This window comes from Geospiza fortis, unplaced genomic scaffold, assembly GCF_000277835.1.
Source record: "Geospiza fortis unplaced genomic scaffold, GeoFor_1.0 scaffold413, whole genome shotgun sequence".
Taxonomy (NCBI): Eukaryota; Metazoa; Chordata; class Aves; order Passeriformes; family Thraupidae; genus Geospiza; species Geospiza fortis.
The window spans coordinates 440,182-456,793 of NW_005054386.1; the positions used below are offsets into that span (position 1 = coordinate 440,182).

Below are 16,612 nucleotides of genomic sequence, written 5' to 3' on the forward strand. Positions count from 1 at the left end.
GCATTTCCCAGTGAGCAGGATGGCTGCTGTCCTGCTGGACCCCTTCTCTGTGTGTGCCACGCTGGGAATTGGGCTGGATACAGCAGCAGCAGAGGGCTCTGGCAGCCAGGCCTGCTCAGGAGCCTGAGTATGACATTTCTGACTCATTCTGGGTGCTGTACCTAGTTCTGAGCAAATCCTGGCCTACACACAGTGGTAGAAGAGTCTGGGATATGCCACGACACCTTCAGTGTCTTAACTAGGTGAAATGACAGGGGAGGCTTGAACTGAGTAGCAGGGGAGGGATTAATGACCTTGGAATCAGCTCTTCCAGCTCCTTCTGTGCACAATTCCAGTGGCTTCCCAGCAGCACTGGAAAAGCAGTAGCAGAGCACAATGTGGAGGTGGTCCTGACCATACAGAGGGGTAGGAATAGGGTGAGGTCTGCTGGGAGATGGGGATGTCACCCCAGACATGATGTGACACCCCTGATGTGGCACCTCTCGCTCCAACCTCCTTCCATACAGTGAAATTCAGGCCAGGCTGCTGGACCTGCAGCAGGTGCAGAGAGCAGTGGTGCTGCTAAACCATGGGGCAGGAGTAAATATTCCCTTTGGGACATTTAACCAGATCCCATGGTAGTGCACTAGTTGTGTTGGAACATTGCATTTCCACACGTGGTAGTGGAGGCCAAGAAAAGTTTTGCTGCTGGAGGGTCGTGTTTTGGGGTGAGGAGTACCTTGCTTTGGGCATTATCTGAAATGCTGGGGGAAAAGGGCCCCTGGTAGGCTCTGAGGGCAGGTATGCCACAAATCTGGATAAAACACCACCAGGGAACAGACATATTTTGGCTCACTGCAAGTTAGCAGAGACATTCATGGGGGTTACAATTCTTCTCCTGGAACAACTGGAAAATGCTGACTGAAGGGCTCAGGGTGTCCCAGCAGGACTAGGTGGCACTGCAATAATAATGACAGTATCCCACTGTCTATTTATATCACATTACCTTCAGCAAATCCTTGGCAAAGTCCTTCCCATCATTCAGCCCATCCAGGTTTGCTATGAACTGTTGGCATGACATCTTTTTGCCAATGTTCTGTAAAGCAAAGAAGCAGCTCATTAAACTTCTGGAGAGTTTTGACTTTCATCAGTGTCTTTCAAAGAACAAGAGCTCAAAGAGCTTCTGATCTGATTTGCTGTTGGGCTCTCTGCTTTATTTGCTCATGCCAGCATCCAAATGTTTCAAATGGCCTCTTTTTTAATGGTGGAAATAAGACACCTGAAAATGGCCTCTCCAGCTCTCGCTGGAGTGGTCCTGGGGGCAGGCTCTGTGTCTCAGAACTCAAGACAAGCACTCCACCTGGTGAAATGACAATGTTTGGATGGGGCTCCAAGCCTGCTGTGGGAGAAATTGTGTGAGCTTGCAGTGGCAGCACCTGGAACAGCCAGCACCGGGCAGGGGAGTGCTGCTCCTTGATGGAAGCTGCTATTTTTGATTGCCAGCACAAAAAGAAATGGTCCAGCTACTGGGTACTGTAGCTAAGAGGGCAACACGTGTACACTGGGAGAACCCCACAGCCTGGAACACACTCAGCACCAGCTAATGCCAACAATGTTTGGGACTGATGCTTCCAGGCCCCCTGGCATCCCTGATATCATCTGTGGCATCTGTCTTGCCAAACCCTTCATCCCTCACTCCCTCAGCCTGCAAGGGTCGAGGCAGGCAGCCTCTTCCCAAGCCTCTCCTGCAATCCTACCTCTCCACAGGGATGGAGCAGAGGTGGGGAGGAGTCAGTGGCAATTATAGGGTTTAAAAAAAAGGAGTTTGATGTCACAAAGGAAAGATGGGGGTCTCCAGTGCCATGTTATATCCTTCACAGCCTCAGTGTGTGGGGCAGACCCTGGTGGCATTGCTTGGAGGGGGCAGTGGAGCCAGGGAGGACAGCATGAGCTGCCACTGGTGGTCCTGAGGGAAACAACAGCATCCTGACGCTGCTGGGTTTCACATCAAGGTATGGGCAGGGTGAGCATCCAGGAGAATGTGGGAGGATGGCCCAGAACAGCAGAGTCAGGGCCCTGCTCAGGGCTCAGTGAGGAAGAGGAAGGGCCTCAGCGGGTCTGGCAGGGGATGAAGCTGCAGCAGAGGATACAGGAGATGCCCTGCAGGGTGCGATGTGTCCTCTGTGCAAGGAAATAACCTCCTGAAAGAGATGACACCAGAAACCTCTGCCCACAAATGTGCACTGCAGGTGACCTGGGGGCTTCTCCCCAGATGAAGGCAGGAGGAAGAAATGAGGCCTTGGGATGAGCTCACCGTGCCCCCTGCACCCCCTGCCTCCTGCTGCAAACATCTTTTATGAAAAATCCTTTCCTTAGGATTTTTCCTCCTGAGAAGCTGAGAGGCCTCAAGAACAAAATGTAAACAATGGTTATCTGCTGCTGTGGAATGCAACAGGTGCATCTGTGATTGGTTTCATGTGGTTGTTTCTAATTAATGGCCAATCACAGTCCAGCTGGCTCAGACAGAGAGTCCAAGCCACAAGCCTTTGTTATGATTCCTTCTTTTTATATTCTTAGCTAGCCTTCTGATGAAATCCTTTTTTCTATTCTTTTAGTATAGTTTTAATGTAATATATATCATAAAATAATAAATCAAGCCTTCTGAAACACGGAGTCAGATCCTCGTCTCTTCCCTCATCCTGAGACCCCTGTGAACACCATCACAGCCTCCTGTGTGTGCAAACTGGGCTGCACAGCCAGCCAGGCACTGCCTTGGAGCAGCTCTGCCTGAGACTCCTAATTATGCCTCCTGCTGGTGCCAGCTCCAGATGAGCCGGCTCCCTTGAGAGATCAAGAAAAAGAGGAGTAAAGCACTGTTACAAATCTGCAGTGCCTGGGGACTGCTGTGGCACAACAGAGCTCAGCCCTCGTGGCTTCCTCTTGGGGAGCTGCAGCAGCCAGAGCTGCCAGCCAGGGTTCAGAGGGTACAGGGGCTGCAGAAGGCTCAGGAAAGGAGCAGACATGCAGGGATTGCAGCAGAGAGGAGAGATTTGTGTGCTTGCTGGCCTGCAGGGAATTTCGGACACAAAAGATAAAGGAAAAATCCAGCAGCACCAGAGTGTGGGTGGAGAAAGGGAGGAGGGCAAGGAGCCTGCAGAAGGGAGCTGGGAGGTGAGGCAGGGGCTGCCTGAGACCGAGGCACAGGAACTGCTCTGCAGGGAGAAGGTGCCTATTCCAGCCCTGCCCTGAGGAGGGGAGCAGAAGGCACAGCACTGCCCTCTGAGCCCAAAGAGTGATTCAGCACTGGATGCACTTCCAAAAAGCATTTTTGGAAGTGAGTGGATGCAGTGAGATAACACAAATCATGTCTCACAGGCGCTTTTTGGGGTTCCTCATGTGTGTGTCTGAGGCTCCACGGCCAGGAGGGCCAACAGTGGCAGTGGGAAAGGACACAGCCCTAAGCTTTGTCTTATCTTTGCCCCAGGGCACAGATGGAGCAGGGCAGTGCTTTCTTTGCCATAAGATCTCCTGGAGCTCACGCAGCACCAGCAGAGCAAGGCAGAAATTTGCAACAACTTGGATTATCCTACATGTACAGTCTTGATGCCCGAGGATTTAGCTTTTCCATTTTTCAGATCCTGCACTGCTTTAGTGTATAGCTCTAAAACTCCATGGCCTGTCAGCTGCTGTTCTCCCATTTCACTGAGATAAAACAATTCCTCTCTAGGCCTGGAACTCAAGAACTCCTCACTGTCTCAGGCCCCAGAGATGTAAACAACAGTGAATTGGGGGGGATAACTTGGAGTAGATTTCTTCATTACCTGAAGCTGTAATTGGAGAATTAACCCCTGATATGTAAATGAACCAAACTTCAAATTGACTGAAAAACTCGTGACCATCTTCCATCCTGGGTGTAGCCCCTCAGAGGCTTTTGACTGCCCAAGGTGTACCTATGGAAGGCCTTCAATAAATACCTGCTTTTAAGTTTGTCTAGCCTCTATTTTAGGTGGCCACTCCAAGGCACCAGCCTCGGGATGCTTGTTGCGCTTGGAATGTTCTTGGTGACTGCTGGTGTTTAACACCAGCTCCAGGTGCTCCCATGAATAGGGAATGTCTCATTTTAAAGTTTTCTGGGTGGTTTGGAAACAGGGTCTGAGTGCACCTGAGCAGAAAATCAACAGTGCTAAGGCCAAAATGTCCTGCTCTAAAGCTCTGTGCCAGGTCTTTGCTGGAATAGACCATGCCAGGACACTGCTGTGAGGAGCTGCCCCTTTACAGACACACATCCACCCCTCTCCTCACCAAGGGCATCTCCCACTCCAGGAATTCACAGTAAAACACTGCAACACACACACGACATTAAAAAGGAAAATAAAATCTAAAGTGACATGGAATGTCATGGCAGCATCTCTAACAAGGAGGGGTGGGAGATCAAGTCACACATTCCCAAGGTACACCACAGTTCATGGAGGTTTCTTTACACCAGGAACATTTCATGTGATGATGTCAGCTGCTAATGGCTTGCTAAGTAGGGAAGAACACTGCACAATCACTTAGGATTCCAGACAAACAAAATTCCTTACTGTTTTTAACACAATCAAAACACGTCAAATGCCAGTGCTTTAAAGCAAAACACTAGAAGGACTGCACTTACCACCTGGTAAAGGGTTAAAGAGCAGAAAGAGAGGTTCCAGGAGCAGAAGGAAATTAAAAAAAAAAATAAATAAAAAAAAGGAGGAAAAGGAGAAGAAGAAATTAATGTTACACATGCAGAAAAATAAAGAGAAGATTTTTCAAAGAAAAGCTCAGGCATTTGCACATCTGGTCAAAAGAAAGCTATTTTTTCTGTGCCTAGATATCATGAGAACATTTCTTCTTACCAGGCCTCTGAGCCAGCTTGTCAATGAAGAATAGAAATGGTAAGGTTTTTGAGGTTTAGGTTGGGTTTTTTGTCCTTTCAATTATGTCTATCTTCCCAGAGGCATATTTTGGATTTTTTTTTTTTTGCTTAAAAAAACTAGACAAAATAAGATTATTTTGGATTGAAGTCACATAGTTTGCCTTTTGCCACAATGCTGCTTTTTGCTGCTGCAGGAAATGATTCGATGGAAATAATTCCTTGGCTCCAACCATTCTGGCTGGAGGATGGATGCTCTATGAGACTGATCCCACCACTATCCCACTGTGTGCAGACAGGTCACTGGGAGCCTCTAGAAGGTGCTGAGAGATCTTCTCACAGCTTCTGCCATTTCCCAGCCACTTTTCTGGGCACTGAGCTCTGCTCACTCTATTTTTTTTCTATGAAACTCTCCAGTGGCTGCCTGTTACATCCTGGGGAAAAAGAACAGCTGAACTCACTTCATGTTTTGGGTAGGAAAGATCAAATCCAGACCTGTGTAAACCCACTGGCCCCCTCTCAGCAGTTTTTGGGGAGAGGAGTCTGCAGCACAAGAAGGAGCAGCCCCCAGGGACTGGCAGCTCACTGAGAGCAGGGCAGGGCTGAGCTGGCAGCAGGAGAGGAGGCAGCACTGCCTGGCCTGGGCAGGATCACTGATGGCAGCAGGACACGTGCCTTTGGCAGTGACACTCAGGTGTGCACTGTCCCCAGGTACCCAGAATTCCACCTGGAGCAGGTCAGAGAACTCTCTGCCAACCCATCTCAACTGTCCAGCAACACACTCAGCACCAGGGAACAGAGATCCACCCTGGGAATCCCTTCCTGGGAAAAAATAAAGGATGGATGCTCCTCCAGGGGCTACTTACATGGCCGTGGAGGTCTGTGTTGAGCAGCATCAGGGCACAGGTGAGTGTATGGATCCCATCTGAAACACACAACAGTCACACAGCTGGGGCTGCTTACTCCCCTTCTCATGCAGTTCTGGTGTTTGCTGTCTTGGCAGCCCAGCCACTGCTAAACCAAGGCCAGTTGCTGTGTCTGGGAACCTTAAAGAATATCTGCTCCCTTCAGCTGCATAGGATTCAACAAAAAAACCAAAACAAACAACACAAAAAAGCCCCAAAGACATCCTCTTCTCCCTCAGACTTCACCTTTTCCTAAAACAACCACCATAAAATTGGCTTCAAAGCAGTTTTCCTTTAAAAGACCAAACTTCCCACTTCTAAACCCAAAGCAGCTGCTTGTGAAAGTAATATTCCAGGAGAGTAATATTCCAGTCCCTGCCTCCTCCCTGGTCTCTCTTTTGTGACTGTCCTTGAAGGACCAGTCCATGTGCCAGAATGTGCTTGCCTCTCAGTGCTGTGAGCTGGCATATGGAGACTGCTCTGGCTCTCTTTGGGATGGCCTGTCAGCACCCAGCATCCCCAGCCCTGTCCTGGGCACGGACAAAGTGCAGGGCAGGGACGATGCCCAGGGCAGGGACAATGCCCAGGAAGGAACAATGCCCAGGAAGGAACAATGCCCAGGGCAGGGACAGTGGCCAGGGCAGGGACAGTGGCCAGGGCAGGGACAATGACACAATGCCCAGGGCAGGGAAAATACCCAGGGCAGGGACAATACCCAGGGCAGGGACAAAGAGCAGGGCAGGAACAATGCCCAGGGCAGGGACAATGACACAATGCCCAGGGCAGGGACAGTGACCAAGACAGGGACAGTGCCCAGGGCAGGATCCCTGTGGCCGGGAGAAGCTGCGGCCGTGTCTGCCTGGCTGTGGGAGGTTTGGCACTCCAGCCCTGTGCCCAGGAGCCCCGTGGCAGGGCAGGGAGGCAGAGCAGGGGCAGCAGTACCTTCAGAGGTGCTCTCCCCGGGGTTGCAGTGGCAGTAGCGCCGGGAGAAGTGGATCAGCACCCGCTCCCGCTCCTGCGTCTCTCCCATCAGCGGGAACGCTTTCAGGAACGTCCTGCACAGACAAAGGGATGCTTAGAGATGGCCTGCCCAAAGTGGGAGATGGAAAGGGGTCATTTGTCCTCCGCCCAGCACCACAGCCCGCAGAGGGGGTGCAAAGGGATCCATGGAGCTGTGCGGGGGAATTGCTGCCAGCTGGGATCTGATCCACCTCAGGCGTGGTGGCACCAGGATGGGATGCCCATCCTAAGGAAAAAATTGCTCGCACTTGCTCTGATTCTGTATGGGATGGGACTGCTGGGAGAGCTGCTCTCCACCCTGGGGAAGCAGGCTGGGGGCCCTCCTGTTGAAGCCCATTTTGGAGGCAGCACCCTGGGCCAAACATGATACCAAAGATTGAGTGACAGCCTGGATCTCCCCCCAGCCCCTGCCTCTGTCACATGGAAGGCTCACACAGTGCTGGGAGCCTGGAGGAAACCCCCAAATCCCACCACTCTCTCCATCCCAGAGCTCACCTGAGTGCTTTGTCAAGGGTCAGGCCAGTGAAGTCAAAGAAGCTGAGATACTCCTCTGCTACCAACTTGCTAAATTCATTACTGCAATTAAAGAGGGAGTGGTCAGCCCCTTCATCAGGGAAGAAGACACTGTCCACAAGAGGAACAGCAGAATGCTGCCTCTGGGCCAGCCCAATCCCAGCAAGACACTGCAGACACCATCTGAGGCACAGGGAGAACTGCTCCTGGCCTGGAGTGCTGCTGGAAGACCTCCCTGATGTGCCCACAGCCATCCCCAGACACCTGAGAATGAGACACCAGCCCAGCCTCCACCTGCCCTGCTGCACCCCTGTGTTGTGCTGCTGGCCAGGCAGAGCCTGCTCCCACACCAGCCAGAGGAGCCATAGGGAAATCCTGTGCTCCTCCAACACCTGATTCTCTCCCAGTGCTGGCTGTGTCCCCCCTCCCACTGCAATGTCCCTGCTCTCACCCACAGAGGCTCCCATCCCACCCTCTCTCCTGCTCCTGGGGCAGGTGGGTGCTGCTGGACTCTGCAGCAGGAGGGCTCCAGGAGCTCCAGGCAGGGCTGCTGGCTCTGCCAAGGGAGCTGGACAGGGCCACAAGACATCAGAAGGCAGCCAGATCCCTGCAAACATCAAATTCCTGCGTTTCCAGGGACCCAGATGGGTGACATAGATGGGACTCTTCTCCCTGAGCCCCAGAGCCAGTTAACATGCCCCAGGCCATGGCGCCAGGGCAAGACCCTGTCCCACCCTAAGATGGACTTTTGTGTTAGCTCTGGTTTCCTCACTCAGGAATTACCCTCCTCTGTCTCTGTGCCAGTGCCAGCCCTTCCTGCAGGAATGGGTGACGCTTCCACCATGACAGAGACATTGCTACAAGGAGAGCAAGGCATTTCCCATGGGGACATTCTTGCCATGCCCTGGCTGGTGGCCCTGCAAGGCATTTCCTGTGGGGACATGCCTGGCATCCTCTGGCTGCTGCCCTTTCAGCCTGCACAGACCTCCTCTCACCTTACAGCCCAGTCTGATGCTCCATCCCTCTGCCTGCTTTGGGAGGGGGCAGGCACCAGGAGCTCTGACTGGGTCACAAGCCACCCCAGGGGGACACAGGAGCCCTGGCCTTTTCTCCCAGTCCATTCCCATGTGTCTGGACATGGAAAATTTGTGATGTTTTACCTGAATCCCACTTCCCTGCAGATCAGGGCTCCTTTTGGCATCACCTGGGGCACTTCAGTGCCATACGAACCCGTGTGAGTAAAATCTCATCTCTTGGGGGTGAAACAGGCCTTGTGCCCTTGGCTGGGACCCTGGCAGACCCCACATCCCTGAGCAGTGCTGGAGCTGTCCTGGGCTCTGCCACAGGGATTTGGTGAGCACAGTTCTGGGAAACCCTACAGGGAAGTGCCACCTTCACAGCCTGGGACAGCTCAGTCTCCACCCAGCACAAGATGTGGGCACTGATGGAGCTGAGGGCACAGACCAATGCTGGAACAAGAGTGTTCCATGGAGAGTTCAGCTGCCCAAACACCTGCCAATGGTAATTTCAGGGTTTTAGGTTAATTTCACAGCACTGAAGCAGATGGAAACAAACTGTGGGGAGATATCCAACCTGCATTTCCTTGTTTGTCAAGCCTTTTCTCCCTGTTTGACAATGATGAATAGTTTTGGCTTTGGTTTACTTTATCTTCTTTTATTTTTTTAGAAAATTGCCAATTATCACAAAGCAAAAAAGAAGTGATAAAATGAGATTTCACTTTTTGTACAGCCCTCCTACATAGAGCTGGTCTGAAAGCATCACTTAAACTTAGTCTGTTCCCAGCACTATAGGTTGGTCTCATATTGTCTTAAGTGAGCAAGACTGACTTAATACCTATATTAATACCTATAAATACCTATCTTCACCCTATTTCCTTTTCTGCTCTGCCAATCCACCAAGAGTCTGCAGCTCTATTTAGGTCTCATGTCAGGAAATGGTTCAGATGTCAAAACCCAGCTGATCAAAACAAAACTTTTGTTTCAAAGGCAGTGTGAATTCCCAGATGTGGGTCACCAAAGAGCCTCCCCCGAGGTGTGAGGGTTGCAGGTGTGAGTGAGGACTGCAGGAAATAGCAAAGGGACAGACTCAGACACCCAGTGCTTGAAAGTTCCCCCCTCAGTGAGCTGTCATGGCAAATTTGAAAGAAAGGAGAAGGATGTTACACCCCTGAGGCACGAGCAACCAGCAAGGCACCTGCTACAAGAACCTCAGCAAAGGAGGAGAATGAGGATTTGCCAGGTGATGCAAAGAGCCTCTCTAGGAGATAATTCCTGGGCTCCTTCTGTCCCAGCACTAAGCTGGGAATCACACACAAGCTTTGGTAGTGAAAGTGTGAGTATTTGCTGAGGGACAGGTGTGTTCTGCTGATCTGGGCAGGGGGGAGACACTCCAAGGACAAAAGAAAAAAAAATAAAAATCCCAGCAACACAGGTTATATCTGATCCAGGCAAAGGATGATGGGGATTGGTGCCTTCACACCCACTGGCATCCTAAAATAATCTATTACTGCTACACTCATTACTGTTACTCTGTCTCTAAGAAATCTCTGTACCTCTCCCACTTTTGAATATTTTTTGATTTCCCTTCTGCCTTACCCAGGCAAATCTACCAGCTTTGGGTAGATTTGGAAGAGCCTGGACGTCCCTGTGTGTCCCTGGCTCTCCAGCCAACCCTTCCTACCCTCGTACAGACTGGGTTGGGAGGCTCTGCAGCAAGGACATTTTGGGGTGCAGACATGAAAAACCTGGGGAGTGGAGGGAGCCCAGTGCACGGGCAGGTCTGGCACCCAAACCCCTCAGCCTGGGGATTGCTTTAGTCTTGCTGGGCTCTTCCCAAAGGCAGGAAGCTCTTGGTTCTGGTGGGCAGCAGCTTGTGACATTTACTGCCCTATACTACAGGCAGCTTGTAGCATTCCTATTTTAAGGACATTGAGCTCCCAGCTTCAACTGGGAAGATCTCCTGTTGGGGAAGATGAAACAGGAAAGCCTTATAAATATGACTGCTGGGCAAAAGACTTTGAGAATATGGAAACTGTAAGTGAGATTGAAATGAAAGCAAGCTTTGAGATCCCTCAGTTACTGAACAACTGGAAAACAATGGTGTGGCCACTGAAGGTAATTCCCTTTTGAGGAAACAACACCCTCTGCTTGCAGACAGCTCCAAGGGTCAGAGCAGACCCTACAGCTTGGCAGAAGGGGCCCAAAGAGGAGTTTTTAGGGTTTAAAATGTAACACAGTATGGTAATGTCATGATTCTCATAGGCTGTATGTAAATGCTATAGGATTTGTATCTTGTATTAGATTGGTTAGTGAGAATTAGAATATTCAACACAGAAGAAGATTTCTGGTATTGTAACAGGAACCTCGCTCTCTTATCCTCTCATCCTCTTTCAGGCTCTCATCCTCTTTACCACACTCTTGCCTTCCCTCTTTACCACACCCTTTACTTCTCTCAGCCTGCTCTGAGCTGTGGCTGGCAGCTCCCACCAGGGCCCTGCACCCAGGCCCTTTGCAATAAACCCCAAGTTCCATGACCTGGCTGCAGAGATCTCTCATCTCCATCCCTCCCAACCATCCCACCCACCATCGCTCCTACAATCTCCACCAGCCCAAACTCCCTCCAGCACCCAGACTTAGCCCTTGCTGCCTTTTCCTGCCCTCCCAGCATGAGCAGTGCTCCCCATGCCCAGTCTGTCACCCTGGCAGGGCTGACCCCACGTACTTCTTGCCGAGCTGCCGGGCCACGTCGCAGCGCTTGAAGCCCTCGAGGTTGTAGAGGCGCTTGGCCAACCTCTTGGCAGCCTCGCTGTCCGCCCTGCAGCCGTTGGCCAGCGTGTCCGTGCTGCCCTGGTCCAGCTGCTCCGTGCTGCCCATGTCTGAGTCCGAGTCTGACAGGGTGTCCTTCAGGCTGGCATCGCTGTGCAGAGACAAGAAACGTTCAAGGAGCCGTGGTGTGACTCCGCGAAAGCCACAGAAAACACCACCTTTCCACCTTTTGATTTCTTCTTGCTCTCACAGAAAAAAAAATATGAAAAACCAGCAACATGGCTGTGAATTGGACATTGGACAAGCCCTCCTTCATTTCAGCTCAAATGAAACAGCACATTGTAATTCCAAATTGGTAGGGAAAGTTGGAGAGAGGGTGGCTGCCCCCAGAGAAATAAGGGCGTAGCAAAATAAGCAGCCTCAACACTTTTTAAGCTTCCTCTCTCCCCACTGGGGATCCCAAGCTCTTTCCAAGCCATGCACATCATGGAAATCTTAGGGATAGATGCTATGCTTTTCAGTTCAGGTTCTTTGCTGAGGATGGGAAACTGCACTTGTACAAATCATGTCAATGGGACTGGCACCAGACCAGCTCTTACTGGGGAGCTGTTTCCCTGTAGTTGCCTGCTGGCCTCAGGGCCAGCTGTGCCCACAGACAACGCTCTGAGCAGTCCTGCTGGCACCATGCAGGTGGGCATGCAGCCCTTTATCTGCCAGCCCAAAGCCACTTACAGCACCAATTCAAGCATTTTCAAGCAGTGTGACTCACTGCTGGCCTGATAGCTGGACATACCCCTGACCTGGTTGCTCATCACCTGGCTTCCTCATGCAGGGAAGTGCCCTATGGATGACCTGCTGCCTCCCAGGGGTGATGGTTTGGGTCTGAGCTGGTCCAGAGGATGAAGTCTCTGCTGATCTCCTCATTGCCTGCAGAACCTTTGGGGAGGCTTCTGTAGGGGTACCCTGTCCTAAATGAAACCTTTCCCGGCACTTCAGAGGCATTTGGGAGGGCACCTGACTGTCCCCAGCCTGTCAAGGGCTGTGCAGGTGAAAGTTTTCCTGCTAGTGTTTGGCCTTTCTGCCACAACAGCACATGAGAGGAAGCACAAGGGGTGAAAGAGCAGTTCCAACTCAACCATGGTCACTGAGCCTTGCTCCTGGACTGGGATTTCTTAAGAAAAGCAGCCACTGTCCAAAAAAACTCCCTGCCTTACCTGATGGAGTTAATGATCTTGGTGGCATCTTCCTCTGAGCTTTCTACATGGAACCCATTTGGGATACTCTTCAAGGACAGCCTGCTGAGCACATTCTCTGACCTGCTGCTGGTAATTGAGTGTCTGAGAGGGCTCCCAAAATCCCCCTCTGCTGGCTTGGCTGCCCCCTGCTCCTGCTTATCAGCAGCCATGTGGTGAAGGGCTTCTCTCTGCTGGGCTGCCAGTTTCTGCTCCAGGAGCTCGGGGCTCTCCTTGGCCCTTTGCTGGATCAGTGGGGTGAGGGGCGCCTCAAAGCTGACACAGCTGTCTGTCTCGTCCGTCAGGGACAGCACGTCCAGAGAGTCCAGGCTGCTGTAGTAGGTCCCCTTCATAAGGTCAGACTCAACAATCTTCTCAAAGGTCGAGCTGAAGCCATCCCTGATGTCTTTGAATTGGAAATGCTCCCTGTCATCATCACTGCAGCTCAGCTTGGCATCTCCAGAAGCAAACCTGGACCAAAAGGAGAAATGTAGAAAATACTGTCAAGGCAATTCTATTTGGAGCTGGCAGGCAAGAGAAGAGGCAGAAATGGCTGCTGTGAAAATGGCCCTTGGGATCTTTCTGTGATATAACCTGCCTGATTCCCAATTTTGTTACAAGATTCTAGAGCTGAAAAAAAACCAGTTTTGTGATGAACAATCCCAGAGGCCCAGCCAGCCCTTAACTTGGTCATGTTCCAGTAAAAATCCAGACCTCTGAACTGGAGACTTTTGCATATGACACCTGCTCTTGGATCCACTGCCAGAATAACCTCCTGGTTATCACTTGGCAGCTCCCACATTGCCATAATCCAGGGAAGACAGCCCTGCCCTTTCAATGCACTGTACAGAATCATTTCTATTAACTGCTCTCACCACAGACCTCGTATATTCCAGCCCTACACTTGTCCCCTGATGGCCCTTCACCACCCACATGTCCCTCTTTTGGACACCACCCCCATGTCCCTCTTTTGAACACTCCCTAACAGCTTTAGATCTTTCTTGTGGTGCCCAGAACTGACCCAGGGGTCGAGGTGAGGCCACCCCAGCCCAGAGCAGAGTGGGACAATGCCCTTCCATGCCCAGCTGGCCATGCTGGCCCTGATGCCCCCCAGGACATGGTTGTCCCTCCCAGCTTGCAGGGACTCATGTTCAACTTGCCATCACAAGTTTGCTGTTCTGGTGGAGTGTGGATCCTGCCAGAGAAGGACATGATGGAAACCAGGACTTTCTTGCCTCTGCACTGCAGTCTTTCTGCAAAGTTTTTCTGAAACTTTATTTGATGGAATGTGAATTTTTTGACAGCTATATGTTGCCATGGGAGGAAATGTGTGGGCAAAAGCTGCACTCCCAAAACTGCAGGTGCTGAGGGTGGCTACAAGCAAAAGGTGGGAATTTCTCTATTAAAAATTTTGGGTTTTTTTCCATGAGTTCATGGGGCTGAAAGTAGAGAGCATCATTCCCTGGTGGATCTTGCAGTTGGACTGCAGAGCTGTGACCTCCCTGAGATCAGCAGGGCCAATGCTGGGGGCTTCTGAGAAAGTGAAAGACCTCTAGGCAGCATAGCCACAATGAAAGGAAAATGGGGCTTTGACAAACAATAGATGCCATGGGATAAACCAGAAAGGAGGAAAAGGGATTCAGTTAATGCAAATTGCAACACAAACACTCAATCTTTGGCTCTGTTTCCCTAATTTTTTTTTTTTTTAGCCAACCATTTCCTGCATAGATGCAGGAACTAACCTACCTTCAGGAGGACAATAATGGGTTCTTCTCCAGCTCTACCATGGATTGATGACCTTGGATGACTTCCCCCTTTAATTCTCCACTCCAGTGGGAAGAGCAAGACTCCACACCTTTTTGTAAAGTACTTTAAAATTCAGGGAGAACATGCATCATACAAGCATCAACGTGCAGATGATGACAAATGATTTCTCATCAGGAACAAATAGTTGACTGCTCATTAGTAAAACATCAGACCAGGTTCTCCTATACCCAGAATAGGTCATTACAGCAATTCCCCAAAGGGGAGTAAAGGAAAAAATGGGGAAACTCAGAGGTGATGCAGGATGACAGCAATGTCCTGGTACCTTGGTCCATCTGTCAGCTCTTCCTGACCCACACTGACCCAGGAGAGTGGACAGTCCATGGGTCAGGGCAGAGCAGCTCCACGCTGTGCTTGGCCCAGCCACACATTCCTGCCATTAACCCTAAGGATAGGTGGTCAAAGCACTGATGAGCTCCAGTGCAGTCAGCTAACCCAATCTGCAGGCTCTAAGTGGTTTCCCAGACTTCAGCTGTGTCCCAGAAGTTTTCCAGCTGCCCTTCTGCTTTGAATATAGCGTGTGACTTGTCCCTTGTGCATTCAGCCTCCCAAAAGACTCATCTGCTCTCCAAGTGAATATGTTGAGAGTACGAGATCACGGACTCTGTATGCAGACCCCAGTCAGGTTGCATCATATCCAAATCCTCAGCCTGCCATTTCTACCAATTCATGCCCTAGTACCTTAAAATAATTGCACTTCCAGTGATTGCAGCAGCATTCTCTGACCACCCTTAGTTTCCTCTTGAACTTGCAGCCTCTGCCAGGGACCCACCTACCAGGCAAATATGATTCCCCTGAAACCTGAGAGACTTGCAGCTATCCAAGACCTGACTGCATTGCTCAGGGGCTCCTGGGACCTGCCTGGGACAGGCTCCCCGAGCTCTCCGGACAGCAGCAGCCTGCACGGACACTTCCTCTGCAACACCTTCAGCTGGGCTTTTTTAAGCAGTGCTGCTGCTTCTTGCTGGGGCTCTTGAGTGAAACAAACCACCAGCCTTTTATAGAGAAGCCTGTTGAACAGCAGAGAAACAAAGCAGGAGGGATACCTGCTGTCAGCCCACGCCCCGCGTGGCTCCCCAGCTCTGCTGCCCACGCTCCAGACAGCGCTGGGAACACAGCTCAGCACGGAGCCTGCACGGGGCCAGAGCTAGGAGGTGATCCCCAGGCCACCTTGGCCACTCTGTCCCTTCACAGCTCCTCTTCAGAAGGCCACACTCCTCTGGGACAACCCCTGCTGCTCTTCTTCAGCCCCTCCTGCTCGCAGCATGTCTCCTGCCCCGGGGTGGGTGCACAGGCAGGGCTGTAAAATTCACAGCAGGCATCAACCCCTGCTGGCTACAACACAGAGCCCTGGCTGATTTCTGGGGGCAAAGGGAAGCATCCACACTCCTCCTGCAGGAATGGCATGGGAAGAGCCTCTCTTCATCCCAGTGACCTGTCACTCCCCCTAAGCCCCCAGCCTGCAGAACCCCATGGAGGTCTAGAAACCTGCAGAGGCATAAAATCGCTGTGGACAGCACACCAGTGTGAGTGTCCCTCAGCCTGGAGAGTTCTCCTGTGAGCCAGGCTGCCAGAAGAGAGGACTCAGGGACTCATGTTCAGGTTTGTCACAGGCACTTGAGAATTGGATGACACTTGTACCTTTTGTCTCACACTGCTGTTCCTGTCACCCAGGTGCTGGTAACACCTGCCACAGGCGCAGTGGAGAGCAGAGCTCAGTGCCATGCCCACTTTCAGACACACAGCTGCCACCTGCTAGCCCAGGGACTGCCAGAGCTGGCCATGCTGCCAGGGACTTCCAGGGCACACCAGCCTCCCAGACAAGCCTGGCTCTGCAGCATCCCCAGGCTGCTGTACTTGCCCTAAGTTACCTCAGGGAACTCTGCCATAAGTGCTGCAACTCGCAAATGGGAGCACAACCAGCTCCTCTCAAGATCCCCAAAAACTTCTCCTTCACTTTAGTGGCTCTGTGAGCAGACACTGGCTCTAATCACAGCTTTCTGAATTTGCAACAGGAAAAAAAACTGTGTGAGAAGTCCAGAGAGAAAAAAAAAAAAAGAGTAAAAAGTTATAAACAAGGAAAAAATGTGCGAGAAACCCAAAGACAAGCAGGAGTGGAAAGCCACAGTCAGCCATGAGAGCAGCTGCAGCTCCTTAAACTGATGAGTTACACACGGAGCCGAGTAACTCGAACCAAGGAGCCTCGAAAACAACACACACGAACCCGCACCGAGCCGCCCTTACCCGAACTGCTCCTCTGCCTCGTCGGCACTCAGCGCTTCCGAGGATCCCAGCACGCTGTGCCACCGCTGCTTGCTGAGGGCCCCGCTGGCTCTCCGGGGGCTGGGGGAGCCCCTGTCCCCGAGCTCGGGGCTGCTGGGGCCGGCAGTGTCCCGGTGCTCCCGCCCCACGCCGTTGGCCAGCCCTGCCCGCTCCGCACGGCCGCCCTCGCTGGCA

The 16,612-nt window shown here is 51.6% G+C and overlaps 1 protein-coding gene across 1 annotated transcript in view; it reads right to left on the bottom strand.

Moving 5' to 3' along the window:
• The window catches only part of PSD2 (pleckstrin and Sec7 domain containing 2), a gene marked incomplete at its 5' end in the record, with an annotated part of 34,403 nt that extends 17,792 nt beyond the window's left edge, over positions 1-16,611 (bottom strand). The window contains 7 exons of the mRNA XM_031060580.1: positions 986-1,075; positions 5,743-5,801; positions 6,724-6,836; positions 7,297-7,377; positions 11,056-11,250; positions 12,314-12,802; positions 16,400-16,611. Of these exons, the coding sequence (XP_030916440.1) occupies positions 986-1,075; positions 5,743-5,801; positions 6,724-6,836; positions 7,297-7,377; positions 11,056-11,250; positions 12,314-12,802; positions 16,400-16,611 (1,239 nt within the window). The remainder of the gene's footprint in view (positions 1-985; positions 1,076-5,742; positions 5,802-6,723; positions 6,837-7,296; positions 7,378-11,055; positions 11,251-12,313; positions 12,803-16,399) is intronic.
• Position 16,612: the final 1 nt, after the last annotated feature.